Source organism: Puma concolor, chromosome D4, assembly GCF_028749965.1.
Source record: "Puma concolor isolate L17-30 chromosome D4, mPumCon1.1.hap2, whole genome shotgun sequence".
NCBI lineage: Eukaryota > Metazoa > Chordata > Mammalia > Carnivora > Felidae > Puma > Puma concolor.
Window position 1 is genome coordinate 57,822,780 of NC_141679.1, and position 25,757 is coordinate 57,848,536.

General features: G+C 44.8%; 2 protein-coding genes and 1 long non-coding RNA gene across 17 annotated transcripts in view; 2 read left to right on the forward strand and 1 right to left on the reverse strand.

Moving 5' to 3' along the window:
* Positions 1-20,479, forward strand: part of UNC13B (unc-13 homolog B) — a 258,065-nt gene extending 237,586 nt beyond the window's left edge. For 5 of the 15 annotated variants that reach the window (XM_086683436.1, XM_086683439.1, XM_086683437.1 and 2 more), the window contains 16 exons: positions 5,229-5,356; positions 5,993-6,078; positions 11,305-11,431; positions 11,683-11,779; positions 12,001-12,144; positions 12,459-12,536; positions 13,311-13,388; positions 13,631-13,719; positions 13,958-14,110; positions 14,228-14,516; positions 14,705-14,785; positions 15,738-15,885; positions 17,408-17,464; positions 18,290-18,382; positions 18,563-18,722; positions 18,887-20,479. In XM_086683436.1, the coding sequence (XP_086539562.1) occupies positions 5,229-5,356; positions 5,993-6,078; positions 11,305-11,431; positions 11,683-11,779; positions 12,001-12,144; positions 12,459-12,536; positions 13,311-13,388; positions 13,631-13,719; positions 13,958-14,110; positions 14,228-14,516; positions 14,705-14,785; positions 15,738-15,885; positions 17,408-17,464; positions 18,290-18,382; positions 18,563-18,722; positions 18,887-19,172 (2,094 nt within the window). In that variant the 3' untranslated portion in view covers positions 19,173-20,479. Of the gene's footprint in view, positions 1-5,228; positions 5,357-5,992; positions 6,079-11,304; positions 11,432-11,682; positions 11,780-12,000; positions 12,145-12,458; positions 12,537-13,310; positions 13,389-13,630; positions 13,720-13,957; positions 14,111-14,227; positions 14,517-14,704; positions 14,786-15,737; positions 15,886-17,407; positions 17,465-18,289; positions 18,383-18,562; positions 18,723-18,886 lie in introns of those variants that run through there. The other 10 variants (XM_086683440.1, XM_086683449.1, XM_086683445.1 and 7 more) reach the window with 4 other exon arrangements.
* LOC147574898 (uncharacterized) lies at positions 20,395-21,108 on the reverse strand. Its single transcript, XR_015242815.1, has 2 exons — positions 21,016-21,108; positions 20,395-20,939 (listed from the first exon to the last, which is right to left on the reverse strand). It is a non-coding gene; the product is annotated as an uncharacterized LOC147574898 (long non-coding RNA).
* Positions 21,109-22,156: 1,048 nt separating this feature from the next.
* The window catches only part of LOC112854555 (phospholipid-transporting ATPase FetA-like), a 100,749-nt gene continuing 97,148 nt past the window's right edge, over positions 22,157-25,757 (forward strand). The window contains exon 1 of the mRNA XM_086683463.1: positions 22,157-22,192. The gene's annotated coding sequence lies outside the window, so the exon portion shown is untranslated. The remainder of the gene's footprint in view (positions 22,193-25,757) is intronic.

Below are 25,757 nucleotides of genomic sequence, written 5' to 3' on the forward strand. Positions count from 1 at the left end.
TCTCTCTGAATTACAGGCTGATGGAAGTTTTTTACCTCTGACCACTTATCCCTGCACTGCATGGTCTTCTGAGATATATTCATCAGCTGACTGTCAAATGCCAACTCTGTCCTTCTGTGAGGCTGAGCTGTTTCACCTGTTTTATACTGACATCCTAACCTAGTACCTGGTGACTGCGTACATTTTTCTAGATCCTTTCAATAGTATCTTTTTTTCCTCATTTCACAGCCAGGGCTTCTTTTTGGGTCTAGTTACTCAATTACAGCTTCTGTCTTTAATAACTCTGCAGACCACACATTTGCAAAACAGATTCCCTTTAGTCCAACAAGTATGTATTGAATAAGCCAGGTCTGAGGAAAGCATAGTGCTCCTTCAATTAGTTCTCAGTTCATAAGCATATATATAATTCTAATCAAAGAAGTCTGTTAGAAGTGCCTTGAAAAAGGAATGAAATTGCAGGATTCGAAGAAGGAAGAATTCACTCTTGATCAGGTACTGGGTACTACATAGAATAAGGGCATTTGACATAGACCTTAAGAGGCAGTAGGATTTGGACAACAAATGATGGGAGGACAGCCTAAATCTCTTGGACGTTTACCCATTGGTGAATACATCCAATTTGTAATTTTCCTAGGAGCACCTCAGTCAAGACTAAAATCTTGTTCACACTGCCTCCTCCCATTCCTAAGGGTACTTTTGTGCCAACTCTATCTTTAAGGCTTCCTTCTTTTAAGGTTTGTAAAACCTCATTGGTTCTGAAGTTCATGGGAGGTTTTCCTGGGGCCGTTGTTCAACTTGCCACACTCTGTCATCCATCTATGGGTTCACCTTGGTTGGGGAAGACACTGTTCTCAGCTTTGATTTTTCAACTATGCAGGGGTCTATCTGAATATTTAGTCCCTATTCCCTAACATGAGATGTACATGGACTTTGAAAGAGAGCGGGGTGCCTGAGTGGCTCAGTCAGTTGGGCATCAGACTTCGGCTCAGGTCATGATCTCATGGTTTGTGAGTTTGAGCCCCACATTGGGCTCTGTGCTGACAGCTCAGAGCCTGGAGCCTGCTTCGAATTCTGTGTCTCCTTCTCTCTCTGCTCCTTCCCCTGATCATGCTCTCTCTCCCTCTCAAAAATAAAGGCTAAAATAAATAAATAAATACTTTTTTTTTTTTTTTTTGAAAGAGAGCTTATAAACCATTCAGGCACTTTATTTAGCCTTTGAGTTTTGCTGTTTTTTTTACTTTTTTTCATTATCATTTTCTCATTATTCATTATTTACACTGCAGTAAACCATTGGTATCTTTTTTTATTTCCTTCTATTCACCTTCAGTCATTGGTTCATTCATCCATCTATTCCCTTAACAAACTGAACATGTAGTGATTTAAAGTTAATTAAGACACATCTCTGTTTTTGGCAAGCTCATTGTTTGGTGAAGGTGGGGGAGGGTGCAAATTAATGGATATATTGGGTTTTTAAAATTTATTATTACTGCATTTCATTGTAGTTGTAGTTGCCTATTACATCTATACCAAAGTTCATAGAGGGTGTTCTGGGAATCCAGAAGAGAGGCATCTAATCAGACCAGGGGTATCAAGGAAAACCTTTCAGAAAAGGTAAAGCTCAACCTGAATTTTGAGGGATGAGTAGGAGTTGGCTAATGAAAGGGGTTGGGGAAGAGAAGGATACCATATAGAGGTAATAGAATGTTTAGAGACACAATTGTGAATGAGTGTGTTAATTTGAAGAAATATAAGCAGTTTAATTAGGGTAGTTACAGTGTCAGGCTTTGGAGTTCAGCTCTCTGGGATCAGATCTTGGTTCTACTGTTTATAGCCACATGACCTTGGGCAAGTCATATAACGTCACTGCTTTCAGTCTCCTCCTCTGTAAAATGAAGGTGATAATTTCTACCCAGTGGAGTTGTTATGAGGATTAAATGAGACAATGCGTGTAGAGTTCTTAGCAGGGTGTCTTGCACCTAATAACCACTAAATAAGTGGTGGTAGTGGGGTGGTGATGGCTGCAAGGGATTGGTGAGGTGTGGGGTTGAGAGAGAGGTCATATTCTGAAGGCCTTTTGTGTCAAACTGTGGAATTGAAATTTATTGAAGGCCTTGACTGAAGGTCATTGAAGGGCAGAGGAGTCACACAAAGAGATTCTCCTTGCAGAAAGATCACTAACAGCTGCATGGAAGAAGGACTAGTTAGGAGATGTTTGAATGATACCGATAGGGTAGTGGCAGAAAGAGTTCAAGGAAGAGATATATTTAAGTGATATTAAGCAGGCAGAATCCACATATTCTGTGAGTTCTGTCCTGGTTTCTATTAACTTCCTGATAATGCACCCTTATTAAGGATTGTGGAGACTGTGATGACATATGGCATCCCACATAAAAGTCCTATCCCTGTTCTTTTGGGTGGTTTCAACTTTGCTTTTGTCCCAGTGGGAGATAAATGTCCATTCCAGCCTCTGTGTGGTGACCCCTACTTGTCCTGTCTGTGGTCTGAATGTAGAGTTGCTTCTCCTTTCCTGAAATTCACCATTGTATTTCTTTACTTCTTCCCAATCCAGTCCTTTTTTGTCCCCCAGCTTTACTGGGATATAATTGACGTATAACATTGTGTAGGTTAAGATGTGCAATGTGATGATTTGATACAAGTGTATATCATGAAATGTTTAACTCAGGCCTTCACCTCACATAATTGTCATTTTTTTTGTTGTGGTTATGGTAAGAACATTAAAGCTCTACTCTTCATAGCATCTTTCCATGTAGTACAGTATTGTTAGCTGTAGTCAACCGTGCTGTATGTACCTTAGATCACCAGAACTTACTCATCTTAACTAAAAGTTTGTGTCCATTGACCACCATCTCCCCATTTCCGCTACCCCTCATCTCCTGCCAAACACTATTCTAACTCTGTTTCTATGGGTTGGATGTTTTTAGATTTTACATATAAGTGAGGTTATATAGTATTTGTCTTTCTCTGTCTGACTTATTTAGCATAATGTCCTCAAGATCCATCATGTTGTTGCAAATGACAGGATTTACTTTTTTTCTAAATTTTTTAAATGTTTATTTCTGAGAGAGATCGTGCAAGCAGGGGAAGGGTAGAGAAAGAAGGGGACAGAGGATCCGAAGTGGGCTCCGCGCTGACAGCAGAAAGGCCACTGTGGGGTTTGAACTCATGAGCTGTGAGATCATGACCTGAGCTGAAGTCAGATGCTCAACTGACTGAGCCACCCAGGTGCTCCTGGGATTTCCTTTTTTATGGCGGAGTAATAATCCATTATAGTTACATACCACATTTTTTTAACTTTTAAAAAAATTTATTTATTTTGAGAGAGAGAGACAGCCCGAGGATGGAAGGGGCAGAGAGAGAGGGAGACAGAAATCCCAAGCAGAGACTCAATGTGGGGCTGAAATTCACAAAACTGTGGGAAAATGACAGCCAAAACCAAGAGTTGGACACTTAACTGACTGAGCCACCCAGGCACCCCGCACATTTTCTTTATTCATCCGCTGATGGACACTTAGTTTGTTTCCATGTCTTGGCTATTGTGAATGATGCTACAACAAACATGGAGGTACAGATATCTCTTTGAGATAGTCATTTCATTTCCTTTGAATATATACATAGAAGTGGGATTGCTGGATCATAGAGTAGTTTTCTTTTTTCTTTTTTGAGGAACCTCCAAACGGTTTTCCATAGTGCCTATACCAGTTTACATTCCTGCCAACAGTACACCAGGATTCCCTTTTCTCCATATCTTGGCCAGCATTTGTTATCTCTTTTTGGTGATATTCATTGTAACAGGTATGAGGTGACATCTCTTTGTAGTTCTTATTTGCATTTCCGAGGTGTTTAGTGATATTGAATACTTCTTCTTCTACTTGCTGGGCATTTGTATGTCTTCTTTGGAGAAGTGCCTATTCTTCTATCTATTTTTAATCAGATTGCTTTTTTGCTATTGATGAATTATATGAATTCTTTATATTTTGGGTATTAATTCTATATCAGATATATGGTTTACAAATATTTTCTCTCATTCTATAGGTTGCCGTTGCATTTTGTTTCTTTTGCTCTACAGAACATTTCAGTTTGATGTAGTCCCATTTGTTGATTTTTTAAAAAAATATATATTTTATTTATATTTTTTAAAGTTTGTGTATTTTGAGAAAGAGAGCAAGTGGGGGGAGGGGCACAGAGAGAGAGGGCAGAGAGAATCCCAAGCAGCCTCTGTGCTGGCAGCCAGTCCTTCCACTGGTTCCTGGGTCCCTTTTCTCATGAATCTTGAGATCATGATCTAAGCCAAAATCAAGATCAGATGCTTAACTGACTGAGCCACCTAGGCACCCCTCCAGTTGTTGATTTTTGCTTTTGATGTTTGTACTTTTGGTGTCATACCCAAAAATTCATTGCCAAGACCATTGTCAAGGAACTTTTTCCTTATGTTTTTTCTGGGAGATTTATGGTTTCAAGTCTTATATTTAAGTCCTTAATCCATTTTGAGTTAACTCTTGTTGAGTGGTAGAAGATAGGGGTCCAGTTTCATTCTTTTGCATGTGAATATCCATTTATCCTAACAGCATTTATTGAAGAGAGTATCTTATCCCCATTGAGTATTCTTGGTTCCCCAAGAACTTTTCTTATACTGCTAGGAGAAGAGCTTCCTAGATACAGTTCTTCCTCCTAATAGCATTCATGAGGTTAAGGGAAGTCCTTAACCCCCTGAAGGTTAGACCCACTTTCATGCTAGTTCTGTTCAGTAGCTCCTGCAGAACTTAAAGGAGCTTCTCAGAGCTTGTAATGTATACGTGCATGTGATGATGTAGGGAAGGTGTCAGAGGAGACTGCCAAAGGGGGTCACGTTGAACTAGACCTACTTAGTAAGGCTGGAGGGGCAACTTACTTTGGCCAAAGAGTCACCATACTCCTAGCTACTGAGAGAATGAAGAATGGGGACAGGCATCCTTATGTCCTTTAGACTGACCAAGCTTATCACATCAGTGCCCTGGAGCTGGAGAAGTTCTCTGGGATGGACTCTTTGTGTATAAGGACCTCCCAACAGTCACCCCTCTGACAGAACATGGGCAGTCTTGTGGAAGACAGGCTTAGAAGAGGAAGGGTACCTGATTCTAGAAGAGGGGTGTGGGGAGGGAAGAGAAAGAGGAAGATTGGAGACATTCTGCACATTCTACTCTGATTCTCACCATCTCCCCTGCAACAAGAAACAGGAGCTACCTCCAGAGGAACAAGGACCCAGCATTCGGAACCTGGATTTTTGGCCCAAACTCATCACACTCATTGTGTCAATCATAGAGGAAGATAAGAATTCCTACACACTCATTCTGAACCAGTGCGTATCAACCCACTTGGCCCTGTGTGGTTGGTGGTTGGCTTGTCCATCTGTCTAACAGCCTCTTTCTTTCCTATCTCTGTGTGTTTGCAGTGCCACCTCTTCCTCCTGTACATCCGTCTGTCCCTCTGTCCCTTGTATCTGTCTGAGTAACTGTTTCTGGAGACAGGTGTGGAAACATAATGGGGGGCCCTGCCCAGACTGAGCCAGCCTCCCTGGAGTGAGAGGCCCCTGGGAATGGCTGCCGTAGGAGTCCCAGGGGATCCAGAGACCATGTGTGTATGTGTCTGTCCACTGTGAATAAAGTGGGCTTTCTACGTCCACCCCCTCACACTTTCTCCTCCATCTTCTTTAGCCTGGGCCTGCCTTCTATACTCAACACTTCTCTGGGTCTCAAATCCCTGCCTTCTGGGCATCCTCTCCCCTGGGCCCACCTTGCTTGAGGGAATTCTCTGCCCCCACTTGTCCTTCCACTGGCTCCTGGGTCCCTTTTCTCCAGATTGAACCTAGCCCTGTTTCTTAGGCTTCTCCTCTCTTCATTCTGACCTCCAAGAGATTAGGCATGTCAGCTTTGGAATCAGTCAAATCAAATAGCTCTTGCTTTGTTCTCTGACTGTGGCTTCTTCCATCATCCAGGTTTCCTCAGGAGTTGAATGTGGGAAAAGTCAGCGCAGAAGTGATGTGGCAGCTCTTTGCCCAAGACATGAAATATGCACTGGAGGGTAAGGGTGTGCCCAAAGCAGTGGTCTATAGGCTCCTTGCCCAACCACCTTGTTTACTGTCCCTTTCTTCTCCCAGACAACTATAAGTTCTGGGTGAATGGTACAGAGAAATTAGAGGGATTCTAGGCATAGGCCTCAGGAGTCCTTGGGTAGGCAAAGGTTCAGCCAAGTTAATAATGGAAATGGCTGTGTGGATGTGGACTCCCCCTTCCAGCTTTAGAACACGTCCCTGTTTAAGACGTTCCCCAGCCCAGAGAGCATCTCTTCCCATGCTGGATACTCAAGTGGCCCACTCCTTGGGGTATGAATGGTCATATGAAGTTTATCTTTACAGTTTTAAAGAATCACAGAACCTTAACTACACAGATAGGATTATTTTCTCTTACCGGAGGCTGCCTAGCCTGGCTTTCCTTAAAAGCTATTTTGGATTGGCGTGACAGAGCCAAAAAGATGATACTTCCCTCGCTTCTCCTATAAAGTAGTGTGATGGACAAATTATTATTGATCTTGTTCATTCAGCTTATTTCTTACTTTGGTCCACAAAGATATCACTGTCTGCTTGTGTCCAGCCTTCCCATTTGTACCCTTCGGTGTTCACTTATTAAGCTGCCTTTCCCATCTGTTTATATATGTTAGTCTGTATCCTCAGTCTGTGTGAATTGACTTAGAAAAAAAGGGGAGCAGCCTGGCGGCAAGGACAAAGCAGAGTCTGGATCTGTTATTCTGGTGGCGTGGCCAGACTGTGGGTAACCCTCAGACTTAAACTTTTGAGGTTTAAAAGCAGTAAGTTTTGAGGTTGAAAGAAACCTTGAAGATCAGTGTTTAAGTTTGAGACAGCCACAGTCTGTACATGCACATTCTGGAATTCTGCCCCAAAGCAATGGCTGCCTCTTGCCCACATTGGGTCAAGTCTGGGGTGGTAGCCCAGGCCTTAGCCTTTCATGTCAGTGAGGAAGTCACTTGTCCCTCTCCAGGCAGCACTTAGCAAGCCTGATGGGGGTGAGTATAGTCCCAGTTCTTAAAGAATCCAGCTCTGGTGGGTTTTGAGGGGAAAAAAAGAAATACCTATGAAAAGCGAGCCAGGTTCACAAAGATAGTATGAGGTAGGACAGAGGTTTTCAAACAAAGGTATCTTAGGAGCTAAGTGAAAAGGGAAAACTGGGGCAGGGGGAGAAGGGTGCTGGGCTCCAGGTTTTTTACCCGGTGCTAGTTAAGTCAATTCTGCTTTTTATCAATCTTATATGAGATTCTAGGTAAGACTTCTTTTTAAAGGGGAGTTCTGCTAATGTTTGCAACAAACACAAAAGAATTGAAAACTGCTCTAAAAGAAAGAAAGTTGACCTGGTTTCAAATCTCAATTTCACCACCTAATCAGCAGTGTGTTCTTAGACCAGTTTTTATGAGCTCACATTTTCTCATCCATAAAATGGGAGTGATAATAGCATCTATTTCACTGAGCTGATAAAGAAACTGAGACATATTAATATACTTAGCATACTGCATGGCATTTACTCAGCACTGAATAAATCTTGTTAAGGACAGTAAGAAACCGTTATAGGCTCATGAGCAGAGATGCAGTGTAAGCAAAGTAGTATTTTTATAAGATTTCACCTTAGTGGAAAATGGGGGCAGGTGGAACAAGGAGAGACGAGAAGCAGGGACTGCAGATAATATTGTAATAATTTAGGGCTGAGGGGATGGGGCTGAGGTTAGAGCAGAGAATTGAAGAGGGAAGAATGCATTTTGATAGCTCCTGGAAGGAGGTTGTAATAGGACTTCATAATTGTCAGAATGTGGAGGGCAAGAGAAGGGTAGGAGTTTGGAGACCTGGATGATAAAAGGATAGTGTTAACTCTGACTGTGAAAATGCTACCATTCACCCATTTTTAAAAATTTTATTAGAGAGGGTGCGTGCACACATGCACCTGAGTGGAGGAGGTGCAGAAAGAGCGGGAGAGAGAGAATCTCAAGAGCGAGAATTCCCAACTCAGGGCTTGATTCCACAAACCATGAGATCATGACCTGACCCGAAATTAACAGTCGGATGCTTAACCAACTGAGCCACCCAGGCGCCCTTCCACCCTTATACATTTACATTATACATGCAAATGTATAGTTTACATACATAAAATAAAAAACCCTTTAAGAGCATAATTTGATTAGTTTTGACAAATAAACACACCTGTATAACCACTACCCCAATTAAAATATAGAACAGAAAGTTTCTTCTTGCCCCTTTGCAATAGATCCCCAGCCCGTTAACCAAATACTTGTTGAGTATTTTCTTTGTGCTAGGCACTGTGCTAATTGTTGGAACCCCAAAGAGATGAATGAGGCATAAGCTCAGCCCTTTGAGAAGCTCACATACTATTCTAGACAACAGACATAAAAATTGGCAGTTATGGTTTAAAGTTCTAAGAGCCATGAAGGGAATAAGCATAGGGTGCTGAGAGGAGAGCAATGTAATCCACACCCAGGAAGACTTCTAGGAGAACCTGAGAAAAGGATCTAGGAAGGCTTCCTGGAGGAGGTGATATACAAACTGAAACCTGAAGGATGGTAGGACTTAGCCAGTGGGGAGGGGAGGTAGTAGTGATGGGAAAGGGAGACACAGAACATTTTAGGAAGAGGATACAGTATGTTCAGAGATGTGTGGTCTAGAAAGCTGTCATGTTTGGGAAACTGAAAGGAGTAGTTCGGTGTGACTAGCACGTTAGAGTGTAGGGGAAGAGATAAATAGGACATCAAGATAGAAAAGTAGGACAGAGCCAGGTCATAAAGGAGGTGGTAAGCCATGTTTAAGCTTTTGGACTTACCCTAAGGCAGTTTGGAGCCAGTGAATAGCAATCCTTTGTTAAGGGGTTCACATGATCAGGTTTATAAGATAGAAAGGCCACTCACGCTGGCTGTTGTATGGAAAATGGGTTGGAGGAGGGGCGCCTGGGGGACTTAGTCGGTTGAGGTTGAGTCTCTGACTTGGGCTCAGGTCATGATCTTGCCCTTTGTGGGTTTGAGCCCTGCTTGGGGCTCTGTGCTGACAGCTCAGAACCTGGAGCCTGTTTTGTATTCTGTGTCTCCTTCTCCTGCTCACATTCCCTCTCTCTCTCAAAAATAAATAAACAACTAAAAAGTTTAAAATTTGTTAAATTTAAATAAACATTAAAAATTTTTTAAAAAGAAAAGAAAGAAATTGTATTGGAGGAGGAAGGACCAAGTTGGAGGCTATTGTAGTAATCCAGGTCAGAAATGGTGGTAACAAGACCTAGCAAGTGACTGGGTAAAAGAAATGGTTAGATTCCAGAGAAATTTTGGAGGTAAAATCAGCAGGGACTGGTGATTTAACTGGATGTGAATCAAGAGGAGGAAGGAAGACTTGAGGATGAAGCTCAGCATTGAACAAGAGGCTATGATTAGTATGTATACTCTGTTAAAGTTCAGCCAGAGATTTTAGATGCTGAAAGATGGGGGCTAGAGTTAAATCCTGGCAAAGTGAGATGTTCCATCAAAGCCTTATGCAGACATTATCAGAACCAAAGAGAGATTTGGGGGAGATACCAGCAAGCTAGATAAGTGAAATCATGAGGTTGAAAGAACTCTTCAAAGATGAAAGATGAATGAATGGAGAGAGGAATGTGGAAATCAGGGGCAGGAGAAGGTTTAGAGACTTGATTGTCCATTTTGAAAGATTAACCACCCCCATACTTCTACCTCCCAGCAACAACCTCGAGCAACTTTATTGGAGCAGGACTCCGTGGGACTTGTTAGAATAAAGCGCAACCAGCATTTTACCAGTCATCCTGTTTTCATACCACAGAAGTTAATATAAAAATTGGGATTTGGGACCAGAGTACAGATAATGGGTTGACAGAGAAAGTGGTAGTTAAATAAATATAGTACCTTGGTCTCTATAAGAAAGCAGTTCGGGAGGTTTGGAGTGATGGAGCAGCTCTGCCTCCACTTCTAGTGGGTTACTGAACATAAAGGAAGCAGAGCCCTCTTCCTGGTGCCTTTTGATGTTTCCAGGTTCGTGGACTGGTTTAAGGACAGCAGAGTGTGGGTGGAAAGCAAAGGGACAAGCCCTGAGAAGTCTCTCTGATGTCCTGGAGGTGGTGCTACCTGCTGTACCAGGAGATGAAATTTCCTGGGACTGGGGGCCTTTTGAGACTGAATCCCAGCTTCCCATTTCTTCCTTGAGTGTGTGTTGTACTAATTCACAAGCGCCAACTGCCCCAGACTGGATTTCTGCCTTGACATGGAAGAGCATCACCCATAGCAACTCAAAGTTGAGCAGTAGAGTTCACAAGGACCCTGAGCCCTTTTTTTTTCTCTATTGCTCAGTACTCTTACCCAGTTGCCTGTTTTTACCATTATGTTATATATAAGGCTTTTATTATTCAGATTAATGCTTTATCTATAAAGGGGGTGGATGAAGAGAACATGTGGTTGTTGCCAGTGCTCCAGACATTCTGGGCAAGCTATGGGAGATGTTTGTCCTGGATTTTCCAGAAGACTCTGGAGATCCAGCTAGATGACCTTAAAAGTCCATAATAAGCATCCCATTTTCTGCATCATGATAGCCCTTTCATCTGGTTGTGTTTCCACGGTTTCCAAACTGACTCTTCTTATTTGCATACTTCTTTGAGAGTTCATTTTCTCAGTCTCTCAGCTGTGCTCCGGGGCCCTTCAGTTTACTTCAAGATGCTGTTATACTCTGGCTGTTCAGCTGCTCTTTCTATCAAAGTGGGCCCAATTTGGTTTTCCCTGTCTCTGTGTAGTTGTCAATGACCCTTTCATACCATGTATAGCTATTCATCTCTGCATCTAAGCCCATCTGAGGGAATGGCCCAGCTATTAGGATCAGTGAAGTCCTAGGGAACCTCCATCCTGCTCTAGTCCTGGGCAGTCTCCTCACTAATCAACATTAGCACCCTCTGGCCTTCTTTACCAGGGGCCATTTACTCAGTTGACACTTCCAAAAGCTAAAGCAGCTAGAAGACTGTAGGCCTTATCTGGGAGTCTGGCTTAGTCTCTAAAGGAAGATTTAGGCCAGGCTCTTGGAGAGCAGAGTACTGGTTGGGGGAAATGGTTGTAAGGAAGTGATTGGGAGTCACCCTTGTTCTAAGACATCTGATAGAGCGGCCCGACCGGATCTGCTGCTTTGGGAAAGTTCAGGAACCATGGCTCCTACTGCTGGGACCTGACCCCAGCCTCCTTCCCCACCACTAGAGCATGAGAAAGACCGGCTGTGTAAGAGTGCTGACTACATGAACCTACACTTCAAGGTGAAGTGGCTCCACAATGAATACGTGCGAGATCTGCCTGCCCTCCAGGGGCAGGTGCCTGAGTACCCAGTGTGAGTCATCATGCGGGCACTACAGAGGGAAGGGAAGGGGGCCCCTCCATTTTAGGGGTGGGCAGGACTATTGTCTTCAATTCAGTTCAGTAAGCCAGTCTTGAGACTGCCAGTTCTGGGCTCTGTTGTAGAAAGAGAAAAGCATCAAACCATGCCCTACTTTCCAGAAGACCCGAGTCTGGGGTAGCTGTTAGGCACATAGCATTTGCCAACCACTTGCTCCAACCCCCAATTCTCCTGCCTGGCTGCAGGTGGTTTGAGCAGTTTGTCCTGCAGTGGCTGGATGAGAATGAAGATGTGTCCCTGGAATTCCTACGTGGGGCCCTGGAACGAGATAAGAAGGATGGGGTAAGTTGGAAGCTTGGACTGCACCATGGGTCAGGCCAGGTCTCCCAGCAATTAGCTATCAGCAAAAGTTCCAGGGCTTTAGTTCCTTGCCCTGTGGAATTCATAGGGAGGGCTTTTGAGGGCCAAAGAGCCACTCCTGCTGGGCAGAGTCCTTTTGAGCCCTGCACACTTGGGAAAAGGTAGTGGCTGAAGATGATGATCCTGTTGTTGGCCTTCCTTAGTTCCAGCAGACATCAGAGCATGCGCTCTTTTCTTGCTCTGTGGTGGACGTCTTCACACAGCTCAACCAGAGCTTTGAGATCATCCGGAAGCTGGAATGCCCAGACCCCAACATCCTAGCCCACTACATGAGGAGATTTGCTAAGGTGACCATGACTCTCCCTTCTCCTTTCCATTTGCCACTACCAGGCTCATGGCCTTGTCACAGGCCCAAGCACAGTTCCTCTCTGTGATGTCCTTCAGGGGAACTCTGGCAATTACCCCCTTCTCATTTGCTTGTGTCTGGGGCACACTGGGGGTTTGTCTTCTGGGGTTGAGAGGAAGCTTTGTCCCCTTATTGTGAGATTCCCTTCTACCTTCCTTTTGTTACTGTTCTGGGATGAGGGATATGACCTCAGGCAAGATCCCTGTGGGGAGAGCTAAGGGTTCCCTCTCCTTTCCTTTTCTCCTCTTTTTTCAGACCATCGGGAAGGTGCTGATGCAGTATGCAGACATCTTATCAAAGAGCTTCCCAGATTATTGCAAAAAGGAGAAAATGGTGAGGGTCAGGCCCTGGGACCCTAGAGAAGAGAATGGAAGACATTTGAATCCTCCTTGCTTTTAAGGCTATCCTCAGAGCTGAGGGTGGGGATGATATTCCTGACTTTTGGTTCCTAGTAGGGCTTTGCTTGAGATTATGCCACATAAGAGAAGAACTTGACTAGGAATTCCTCTGAGCCTCTATTTGGTACTTTATCTTCTACTAAGCTAGATCTTTACTTAGTCTTTCTTTTTTTTTTTTTTTAATTTTTTTTTTCAACGTTTATTTATTTTTGGGACAGCGAGAGACAGAGCATGAATGGGGAGGGGCAGAGAGAGAGGGAGACACAGAATCAGAAACAGGCTCCAGGCTCTGAGCCATCAACCCAGAGCCTGACGCGGGGCTCGAACTCACGGACCGCGAGATCGTGACCTGGCTGAAGTCGGACGCTTAACTGACTGCGCCACCCAGGCGCCCCATAGTCTTTCTTTTTTAACAACAACAACAGCCACAGCAAAAAATCTCTTAAGACAGAAAGTTAATAAAGGATGATGCCATGAATACCTGAGGCCCACCACCTGGTTTAAAAACAGAAACATTTGCTTCTGGTCTTCATTCAAGGAGAATTATCTGAATTGGTTCCACATCTCAGTGATTAGGAAGGAAGAGCGGTATTTGGTTATGTGTTGTAAATTCCCTGTGGCTTTTGGAGTAGTATGAGAGAGGTACCCTAGGCTGATAGGTCCTGTGCTGAAAGCAGTCAAGACTCAACACCTCCATCTGTCCCCAAAGCCCTGCATCCTGATGAACAACATGCAGCAACTGAGAGTCCAGCTGGAGAAAATGTTTGAGGCCATGGGAGGCAAGGAGGTAGGTCTCGGGGTGTGGGGTTGCTGCACTTCACCTTTGTTCCTGAGCGTTCTGGCCATAGATCTCTACCCTCTCCTCACCAGGTATAGGCCAGGAATTTAGCTTAGGATCTGGGCTGCTTTAAGCTGAGGGATTTGAGTAGGAATTGGGATAAAGGCTCTATGAGGGAGGAGTTAGGGGCACAGGAAGGAGGAAAAGGGTATGAAAATCAGCTTAGCCAAACACACCTTCTATGGATACAGTTGGATCCTGAAGCTGCAGACAGTTTGAAGGAGCTGCAGGTGAAACTGAATACGGTTCTGGATGAGCTCAGCATGGTATTTGGAAACAGGTAAGTGGCCCCAAAACACATAGCCCTCGGAGCGAGATCTGGTCCCTGGCCAATCCCAGAACTCCTGCCCCACACCTATCCATCCAGCTGTAGGTGTGTGGATCTTCCCACTTCTCCTGTTGGCTGTCCCTGCTGGAGCTGCACCAGAGTGTGCTGGAGTGGGACGGAATAGCTGGTGTTGCTCCAAGGTCAATGTGTGTTTGGGGAGGGGAGGGCTGCACTGTGGGCACATGTATAGTTTTCAGGTGCGGATTGATGAGTGTGTTCGACAAATGGCTGACATCCTGGGCCAGGTGCGGGGCCCAGGGAATGCATCCCCCAGCGCCAGGGCCTCAGTGGCTCAGGATGCAGATAGTGTGCTCCGGCCTCTCATGGACTTCCTGGATGGCAAGTGAGTACAGCACTCAGGACTGTCCTTTGAGACAAGCAAGGCAGAGGCGATCCGAAAAGCCTCTTGGGGAGGGGTGTCTCTCAGACTCTCAGTCTTACCTGTTATGTGGGTCTACAGCCTCACACTCTTTGCCACTGTGTGTGAGAAGACAGTCCTGAAGCGTGTACTGAAGGAGCTCTGGCGGGTGGTAATGAACACAATGGAAAGGATGATTGTTCTGCCCCCACTCACTGACCAGACGGTAAGGACACTCCCCTTCCACTTCCTCCTGCTGTCTCCCCTATCTTGCTCCACACTTCCTGATCGAGTTTGGAGTCCTCTGCTTTTGACTGATCTCTTTTCTGCCCAGGGCACCCAGCTGATCTTCACTGCTGCCAAGGAGCTGAGCAATCTTTCCAAACTCAAGGTACTATGGATGGATGGAGTCTTCTGAGGCTGGGGGGTGAGTGGGAGCCAGGAAGAAGGAAATGTGAGCTTTGGAGACTAAAGAGGAAGGGAATGAGAGGAACATGTACTGTGGGCTGGCAGGTGGGAGAAAGACTTTCATGACAGCCCCAAGTTGTCCTGATGCTGTTGCTTTCTCTGGGGTTTCAGGACCACATGGTTCGAGAGGAAACACGGAGTCTCACTCCGAAGCAGTGTGCCATCCTTGACCTCGCTCTGGACACCATCAAGGTGGAGCCTTCCCCTTCTCCAGACAGTCATACTACCCCACCTCAGTCATACTACCTCTTGGCATTGGCATTCTACTCTGTCAGACTAGATGTTCTTTGGGCTCTTGCCACCCCACATCCAGAAGGGAGTGATTTTTATGTCTGTTTCTTTCTTTGCTATGTTGATATTCCTGCTTGGGAGCAACCAAAATGGTCTTGGGAGCAGACCATTCTGTATGGTCTCAGATGACTTACCATGGACCCAGAGCACTTATTCCTGGGTTTTGAGTACAGTTCAGTTCACTTAGTTCTTCATTGCCATTCCTGAATATTTTCCACTGGGAATTAATCTTCCAGATCCTAATACCCCACATCTGGCTGAAAGTTCCCACTTCCACTTACGTATACATTCATTTGGGTTTCCAAAGGATTTTTTTTTTCCTGGTACCCATTGATTCATTCAACTGGGAAACCTATGCACATGGTACTATGCACTATGAAGGATACAGAGAGAATCACATATAGTTCCTAGCTTTAAGATGCTTATAATTTGGTAAAGCTGTAATAAGGCAGGTACATATGAAGTGTGATGCAGGGCATTTGGGAGAGGTATGCCATAAGTATAACGTTCTTTAAGGGTTCGGAGGGATAAAAAAGTACTTAGCTACTCTCTCTGCCTAAAATGCTCTATTCCAGATCTTTGCCTGTCTAGATAGATCCATACTTCAAAGTTCACATCCAGGAATGTGGTCATCCCTTACTGCTCCTACCCAACTAATACACTTCATCTGAGAGATTCTGACTCTACATGGTATTCCTCATCTTGTTATTTATTTAATGGCTTATTGTCCTCATCATCCTTTTTTGGCATCTTCATTGAGCTTCTGCTCAGATGTGATTTCTCTGAGGACAGTGTGGAAAGCTGCCTCCGTGTAAGGGGATGGGGTTGTAGCAGGTATTCTTTTGTCTTTCAGCAATACTTTCACGCGGGAGGTAATGGGCTGAAGAAAACTTTCCTGGAGAAGAGCCCAGATCTACAGTCCCTACGTTATGCCCTATCTCTGTACACACAGACCACAGACACGCTTATCAAAACCTTTGTTCGCTCACAGACTGCCCAGGGTAAGACCTAAGGGCTTTAGGTCCCTATCTTCCCCTCCTTGATACACTTCTGCCCCTAGGGAGTCAAAATTTTCCAGCCCTTAAGGAGGATCCAGGTACTTCTTAAGAGAGCCTGTCAAACTCAGACCCCAGGATTTCTTGAGGGACCCCAATACTCACTTCCACACTGTACCCATACCAGACAGGAGAATCACAGGGACCTGGTAAATGGGCCTGCAATTCTTTTCCCAGACATTGCCTGGCTAGCACATGTTCATTCGGCTCAAAGAGCATACCCTGTTAGGAAATATTTGTCGGAAAGCCTTGAGAATAAGTTGTTGAAACACTCATGAAGACTCATAGTTTTGGGAGCCTTGTTGGAAACTGTCTGGGGGGGAGGAAGCAAAAAAAGACTTTATAGATTGTCTAGTGTGGATGAGAGGGGAAAAAAAAAAAAACCCCAGCAACTAGGAGAGGCAAACCATGGGAACAGTTGAAAGGAGGGTGTGGATCATGGGCATAATGGATCTCTGTGCATAAATGATGCTCCATCCAGCCTCATGGGTGATGCTAATGCACAGGGACTAGGCAGCTGGTTTTCTCCCAGTGTCTTCTAGTCCTCAGAACCCCTCCCTGCCTCCAGGCAGGCCTCTCTATAACAAAACACATCTACATAGATATGGTTCAGACTGAAATTCTGACCCTGACCCAGGAGCCAGGCCCTCCCAGGAAAGACTTTCAGGCACATTTGTTATTGCTTGTTCTGGGAAACTTAGGTGTGCTGCCTGGAGGAGAGAACCTGATGGAGGGAATGGGAGGACTTAGGCCTTACTGAGCCTTTGATCCAGAGCACAGAGCTGACCTGGAGGGGAAGTGGGATCCAAATCATTGGACTAGAGTTAATAGAAGGTGAAAAGATACAAAGGACCTGCAGTACTGCTCCATTTTCCACATCTGTTCTTATTTTAAGTCCAGGATAGGAAGAAAAGGGAGGAAAGAAGTTATGAGCCTTGTTCAAGGGGACAGGGAGATCTTTTACAGAGTTGTACATGGAAAGGCCTGTAACATCAGGGAAGTATCTGAGTTAATCCAAAAAGGCTTTTTAGAAATACTGAGTTTTAGGCTAGATGTAAAGATGAAGAAAGGCTAAAATGGGCACATATGAGGTAAGAGCAGAGGTGGGGACTGCAGGGGGAGGATCGAGATGGATGTGTGTACCTTTTATACCCGTTGCTTTATTATTTAAGGCCAAGAAATTAGAGCCTGCAATGTCTCTCTTTCCTGCCCTGCTGATTTCAGATACCTTCTCTATGTATATTCTGCTTTTCCCCATGATTACATTGATCTTGACCCATGAAGTCTAATTTGGAGCATTCAGGCACTGACTTCAACTGTTTGATTTCCCTCTCCACCTCATCTCTGTATTCCCCCAGAAAATGTGCAGAGTTGCTTTGAATGGCTTTTAACTCCTTAGACCTCTAACTGGTTCTTCTTTTCTATCCTACTGCTGCTACTACCTCTTGACTTGCCTTTCCTCACTCAGTGCATGATGGGAAAGGTATTAGGTTCACTGCTAATGAGGACATTCGGCCGGAAAAGGGTATGTTTATGTTGTACACCTTGCACACATGAATCTAACATAGGCTAACACCTGTCCCCTGTGAACTAGAATGAGCTTCTTAGGCTGGCTGTAGGGGAGCCATGTGTCAAAGTTCAGAAGCTCCATCCCAAGTATCAGAGATGAGTGATGTATTAATACAGTCCGAGATGGGGTTAATAATGGTTCTGTCCTTGGGATTCCCCCATCCTTCCACCTTAGGATAAAGAAGTTTTATCTGGGGTGCAGAAGTTTTATCTCTGGTGAGATGTCTGCTTAGGGGAGCCTACAGACTGGCTAGAGATTGGGTCTGGGAAGTTGCTTGTAGAGGGGTCCAGGTTTTGAGTAGGACAGAGTCTGAGCAAGGCAGCCTCCCAAGCAGTGACCTTCAGGATTCTGAAGGTAGGTGGGAGGGTGTTGCTTTTGGCTTGAAGGGACCCACATTGTTCCATTGAGACACCACAGGGTGGACTTAGTTCCCAGACAAAGATAGAGGGTGGCAGTACTGTCCTCCAGTACCTTTCAATGAAAAATTCTTCATCCTAGGAGATAGGAGAGGTTTGGGGAAACTGACAGATTCCTTGTGCACTTTTGGAAGACCTTACACCTAAAATGTTGTTAGTCTAATGTACTTTAATACGCAGCCTCATTCTTTATCCCCTTCCTTTCCCTTCTCCCATTGCTTACTTCCCCATGGCTATTTTAGGTGATTGCTTCATGCTCTAGGGTGTAAAGTGGGCTTCCTAACTCCTCAGTTTCACCTGGGATAATTAGGCCTGATGTCTTAGAGTTCTCCAATGAGGGATCAACTGTCCATCTGTCCTTCAGGGTCTGGTGTGGATGATCCTGTGGGAGAAATCTCTATTCAGGTGGATTTGTTTACACATCCTGGAACTGGGGAGCACAAGGTCACAGTGAAAGGTGAGTGGCACAGACTTACAAGTCTCAGTCCTTTTCTTATGCAGTGGCCTCATCAGTTGAAGACAGGGGCTGCTTATCCCAGTCCTCTAACTTAGCCTTCCTCCAAGGGGAATGCCACCTAGGGCTCAAGAATTGGGAACACTTGGTAGGATCCCTCACAGGCTTCTCTTGTTTGGGCAGTGGTGGCTGCCAATGACCTCAAGTGGCAGACAGCAGGTATGTTCCGGCCCTTTGTGGAAGTGACCATGGTTGGCCCACACCAAAGTGATAAGAAGAGGAAGTTCACAACCAAGTCGAAGAGCAACAACTGGGCTCCCAAGTATAATGAGACATTCCACTTGTGAGTTACAGGGTGGGGAACCTGCAGGACTCTGGGATGGGGGTGAGCTGGGGGGTAAGACTTGAGAGGGGAGAAGAGGGATGGATTGGATGGTGGCTGGGGAAAATTCAGTTGAAGGCTCTTTCAGCTCTGGCCTCCTCCCTCCACCCATCCTATGCTCACAGCCTCCTGGGAAATGAAGAGGGGCCAGAAGCCTATGAGTTGCAAATATGTGTGAAGGATTACTGCTTTGCCCGGGAGGATCGTGTTCTGGGGCTGGCTGTGATGCCTCTGAGGGATGTGGCAGCCAAGGGAAGCTGTGCTTGCTGGTGCCCCTTGGGCCGGAAGATCCACATGGATGAGACAGGCATGACTATTCTCCGGATTCTGTCTCAGAGGAGCAATGACGAAGTGGCTCGGGAGTTTGTGAAGCTCAAATCGGAGTCTCGTTCCATGGAAGAGGGGAGCTGAGCACCCAGGTTCCTGTGCCAACTGGATGGCATCAGTTTCACAAATCAGGGCCAGTGAGAATTACTATATATCCAGCTTAGGGTCCTCATAGTCAAGAGGCTGACTCCTTCAGTTTAAGGAAAAATTTGGGGTGGTGAGAATATTTTCTCAGAAAGGCTCAGGAGTCCCTGACCAGCACGTCTGTGGTGCTAGGAGCTGGGCTGTCAGGGTTACTGCATAGGGAGGTAGAACAGACATTTCTGAGAGTGTCAGCCATTATTGTTGGTAGACACCCCTTCACCCCCTATCCCATCTCGACCCCTCTCCATGCCACACCTTATTCAGTTAGACCCATACATATAAACCATTAGAAGAGCAATGGTTCTTGTTGAACCATTAGAGAGCCTGGAGCATGTGCCTGGTTAGCTAGTCAGTTGAGCCTACAGTTGTCACTGAGCCCTATAGTCTGGATTGGAGTATGCCAGGGCAGGAACATACAAATTAGAATTTAGACTGTCCCTCAAGCAGTCTAAAACCAGGATCCACTGGTTTTGTGAAAACAAGGCTTTGAAACTGAACAAGATACCTTCTAGAAATGACCTGTGCTAATCCTTTTCTCCAAATTATATGTCATGAGTAGAATGAGGTTCACATGATAACTTCAGAGCCCTGAGCAGGAATATTCTTTGGAACCCAAGCACCACAGGCTACCTGCCCAAGAGTCCCCCTCCCTCACTCCTATAGGAAAGGGAGCAGTGATGTTTCAAGACATGAGCGGCTATTCCTTTGTGTATGCACCTGAGGCCTAGTTGGAGGATCCAGGAGAGAGGGCTGTATTTTCTTCTTAGGTAGGCCCTGAACAAAGCCAAAAATTGTAGAAACCAGTCTAGAAAGAGTCCTCTTCACCTATGGCCACTGCCTTCTGTTTGTCCTCCCCTTTGCAGAAAGAATCTAGTCTTTGGCCTCACTCCCTTTCATCTAGGTCAGATGCTGTTCCCCTCACAGATGTTCAACCCTACAGAGGGAACTTGGACTATGATTCCTCTGTACAGGCTGGATGGAGGGGGCTTCAACATTTTCTGGGAGGTCAGAGATGAACTCTTTCAGGAGATCATATGGACTTCTCAGACCCTTCATCAGAGATGTGACACGGTTCTTGGATACCCTTGGTAGCAGCCTCCTGGACCTCCTGAGGACTCTGTGTTATCCATAGCTGTGCTGGCCGTTACATGAAACAAGAAACTAAGCATCTTTGCTGTTGTTAATTATTGTATGTGCCATTGTTACAGGACATTTTTGGCTAGTGTGTAATAAATTATCTTATAGCAGCCTTTGGGGTCTGGTAATTCTGCTAAAGTGTGGAAAACTGTAGAAATGACTATCCTGTATAATGGTAGATTTTGTACCCCTGGCCCTTCACTGCCTCCTCCCTCCTCACCACCTCACAAGTGGTGGGACCTAAAGGAGTTTTGGATAAGCACCACGCAGTAAAGCAGGTAATGGGCTAGCATCTTGGCCTGGACCTGAGACCACCAATCCAGTTAACAGAGTCATGGGATTCAGGGCATCAGCTCCCTGCAAAAGGTCCAGAAGAGTAGCAGATGACATACGCTAGTGAAAACTAGTCCATGTTGTGAAGACAAGGTAAGGGTCTTCTGGGGAGATGTGTGCCTCTGGAGATTGGTAGAAGGCTGAGGCTGCCAGTACAGGACAGAGGAGTAGGCCTAGGAGTGCACATTGGCCTTTCATTTGGGAAAATTCCAGAAGAAAAGCTGGAGTAGAAGTCTCCTATATGGGAGAAAACAAGGTATAAGTGAGATCTCCTGGTCTGGAAATCAGAAGCTTATGCAAGAAGAGCGCTCACCTAGTCTCTCAGCCCTTGTGGGGTGGGGGCTGAATGGGAGCACAGGACAGATTAACTCCAGTCTTCCAGCTCATTTCCATTTGCTTGCTAAATTTTTTTTTTTTTCCTCCAACGTTTATTTATTTTTGGGACAGAGAGAGACAGAGCATGAACGGGGGAGGGGCAGAGAGAGAGGGAGACACAGAATCGGAAACAGGCTCCAGGCTCTGAGCCATCAGCCCAGAGCCTGACGCGGGGCTCGAACTCACGGACCGCGAGATCGTGACCTGGCTGAAGTCGGACGCTCAACCGACTGCGCCACCCAGGCGCCCCTCCATTTGCTTGCTAAATAAACCCTTGCAGTTCAGTTCCCCAGTCATTTTTAAACTTCCTCCTTCTCTTTCCCCAAACCAGTTGCCCTCTATCATTTCTGCCTCAAACTTGCCTGTTGAATCCACTGTCTCACCTCATTTCCCAGTACCACAAGTGGAGTAGTGGCCTTTAGTTCCTCTTGTCTGGATTACTGTGATTATCACCTGCCTCCATGCTGCCCCTGCCCTCTTCACCTACTCTGGTAAGTCTCTCCTGTTAAAGCTGTTTAGTTGTTATCTATCACAGCCCTCAGGCTGAAAAATTCTAAGACCCTCCAGGACAGTGCAGACACTGCCCACCATCCTGTAGCTATTCTAAACCCCAAGTCCCTGCGGTTTCCCCCTCCCCCACCCCTCCTCACCCTCACCACACTGTGCACTCCTCTACCTCTCTGTGCCTTTCTTTGCACATTGAGTTCCCCCTTGCTAGAATGGCCTGCAGCCTTTTCCACTGTCTTCTAGGTTTTGATACTTACTAGCAGCCTTTAGAACCCAACCAACCTGAACCCCTTTACACAACACTTTAATTAGTTACAATTTGTCTGTCTTCCCTCATAAGACTGTGATCTGCCCAAAGGCAGGCTCTGAGTATTTCTTCTCTGTTGCCCAGCAGCCTGCACAGAGAGCACTCGAGTACGTAAAGACAAGCCAACTACTCCAGGACCCCTTCGAGAAACACTGGTGGGGAGGGGCGGTTGGCTGGCTCCAGAGGAGAGGGGTGTGGGCAGGGGCGGGGCTCTGCTCTAGGCGGGATCCTGGGGCTCTAGGGCGCCTGCGCAGAAAGCGTTAAGATGGAGGCTGCTGGAGTTGACGGCGGTACAGCAATGGTGAGCAAGAAGCGCCCGAAGGTGGCGCCGTAGGAGAGGTTATTGCCTTCTCCCTCCCAACACAGAAGAGATTGTACCCACGTACTACCGACATTCGTACAGCTCTGTACTTCGCAGTTTTACTTGTCCATCTTCCTCTTGTAAACTGTTCTCCCGATACTCTTCAAGCTTACTGCTCCCTTCTCGTATTTGAGTATACTTAGGGTTTCCAAGACATTCCAGAGAAGATCTATTTACCCAGATGCCTAACAAAGGGGATCTTTATCCCCCACCAAATACTTCCCAAAGTGGGACACATTTATTCAGTTACCTTATGAAATAGATCCCCAAATCCCTATCTAGGGCACTTTCCTATTAACTCATGGAGTTTGTCCACTTCTCCCAACACTATACGCATTCACGGAGAGGCATAAATCTTACCCCACATTTGACTTGAAAGTGACACTTTGCTACAATTCTTTTATATGACACAGGAGACCTATTCCATAAAGAAAAGTCAAACTCTAGCTGGCTACCCAAGGCTTGCAACAGGCTTATAAGTTTGAATTAGTAGCTTTTTTTTTTTTTTAATGTTTGTTTATTTTTGAGACAGAGACAGAGCATGAACGGGGGAGGGTCAAAGAGAGAGGGAGACACAGAATCTGAAGCAGGCTCCAGGCTGTCAGCACAGAGCCCGACGGGGGCGCGAACTCATGGACCCTGAGATCATGACCTGAGCCAAAGTCGGACGCGTAACCGACTGAGCCACCCAGGCGCCCCTGAATTAGTAGCTTTTTAAAACCAAACTTCACACTTTAAAAAATGTGGATTTCCAGTTTTAAAAATGAAAAAAAAAAAAAAAAACCTGTTGACTCTTAGCTCACACTCCCCTCAAAGCAACTGGTGGTTGGAGTTGAGAAGCAAGTGTTAATTTACTGTAGTTTATTACAGACTCTATTACTCCTTGTTTTCTTACAGTAGGCTTTGCTTTATTTGCCTGGCATCTGGTAGGCATTTGAGTTTGTGACCCCTGATGTAGGACTTTGGTTTGGGTCCTTTTCTGAGCCAATACTTTGAGCTCTTAATGGAAACTGAAATCCAAAGAAGATAGATAACGTATCTATAGGTTGTCTTTGGTTTCTGCAATGCTTTGATTAGGATCAGAAATCATCCTAGTAGCTAAAACCCAGGTGAACTCTATACCAAAGTGTTTTTGGTGAGAGGATGCAATAAAAATATTTATAGGTACCTCTCTGGCATTTGATCTTGAAGAAAGCCACTGTGTCATCCCCTCTCCAGTGAGGTCACGCCAAGGACAAGAGGTTGTTTGTTTCTTTTCCAACACCTACTTATAAAAGCACCTGGCTCTGGTCTATACAGGAAGTGATGTCTCAAAAGTGTTGTATCCCTTGTTCTAGAACACAACAGATGGTAACCTTCCTCTCTGAGAGAAATAACAGGCCTTGTAATAATCAAGAATGGTGATATTCTGCAGACTGTACCTAATCAGAAGTAGAAATACCTTTAACAGTGGATTTTTAAAGGGACAAAATCATTTGAGCACAAGTGTATGATCTACCTATTCATTGTGAATATTTAGATGAATTTCCTGAATGAACCTGCTATACCTAGATGCGAAAGCAAACCTGAAGAAGCAACATGGAATAGTCAAAATGGTATTGGAGTGTCAAAAAACATGAATACTGGTCTCAGCTCTGCTACATACAAGTAAAGGGACCTTGATTTTTAACTCCTCAGAGACTCTGTTTCCTGTATCTGTTAAAACAGACTAATAATTTCTGCTATGTCTACCTTGGAGCAAATGGGCTCATTTAAATGTGAAAGCACGTTGAAAAATACACATTTTCTCCAGGTGTATAAGGGATTATTATTATAAATGATTCTCTGAGTTTATATGAGCAAGTTTATATGATTAACCTGCAAGGAATTAGTCTTTCATTGCAGGTTCAAATGAGCAAATATTTGCCAAGCACATACTGTGTGCCAGATAGTTATCTAGGCACAGGGCCTAGCATTGAACAAACAAAAACTGAATGCATTTAGGAGTGAGTCACCAGCATATTGAGTGTCCACTAAGTACCCAGTGTAGTATCACAGCATGATGAAGCAATAGAAAGAATCTAGATTATGGACTTCAGTTTGCCACTATTTCATAGCTGTGTAAACCTGAACCTCCAATCTATAAAATAAGGAAGTTAGGGTAACCTCTAAGGTTCCTTCCCCCTAAAATATGTTTGTCATTAGAGATTCTAATTGCTGAAGTTCCCTACACCTAAGGAGCTTATTGCCTTGCAGGGATGGTCAGACTGACAAAACTTATCAATCAGAACTAGAGGACAATAGAGTACTAATGTCATATTAGATTCGGCACAATAGTGGTAACGACAGTATTGTTCTGTAGGTTACAGTATTTAGAGAGATTTCTTGGAAGACCAGGTAGTCTCAGAAGGATGGAAAACTTTGGATCACAGGAAAGGAAGGAGACTCTATTATAGATATTAGAAGTTGAATGAAAGTACAGGAACATATGATTCATTGTTTTCCTACTTTATCAGTCAAAATCCTTGCAGAAAAACAGCTGGTGCATTCAAAAAAGTTTAACTGAAGAGAGTTTAACCAAAGGGCTATTTATAGAAGTATGGTCAGTATTAACAGAAACTAGAAAGGAATGGTAGGACTCCTAGGCCTGAAAGGAAAGGGGAAGGGAGTCTTGTTACCAGAGCCCACCTACAGCTACAATCTGGAAGAGGAACTGCCTGACAAGAGCTATGACCATAAGGACTAAGCAGCTGCAATAAGCAGAAAGGAAGTAAAGAAATAAAATAATCTTTCTCTCTCTTCCTTCCCTCAGGTCTCCAGCTAGTACCTTCCATTGGCAAAACTCAGATAGGAGCTCAGGGACAAGGTAGTCCGGGTGATGTAGTCCATAGAGGTCAGCTTCCCAGAACAGGGCAGAGGGAGTTGGGTGGGAGGAGACACAACACATAGAATAACCAGCATACAAGGGATCTAGGGAAGGAAAAGTCACCACTGTGGACTCTTTCCCAGAAACTTTTACCTAAGTTCAAATTGCAAGTACACTCTAAGGCTTAGTCTCCTTAGCTGTGAAATGGGGATAGTAATGCCTTTGTCCTGGGGGTGATTGTGAGGATTGGAGGCTGGGAAGATGGAAAACTGGAGTCTCTGAGGTTAATGGTGAACTTAGCTAGAAGCTTTGGAAATAGAGGAAGTAGGTGACTGTCTCAATTTAAATCTTAATGAGAGAATATACAGAACTTCATGATTAATTACAAATGGAAGAGTGAAAGAGCACTGTCAAGATGACTCTCGAGTATCTGGCTTGGGCCACTAGGTAAATGATTAGTAACTGATGTTCAAAGGAAATACAAGAGAACGCACAGATTTTGGGTGTGAGAGATGGGGAATAGAGATGATTTCAGTTTTGTGAGTGTAGATTTTTTAATTGTGGTAAAATACACAAGTGAAACTACTATAACCATATAAAAATATAACCACAATTCAGTGAAATTAAGTATATTCACAATGTTGTGCAACCATCACTAAT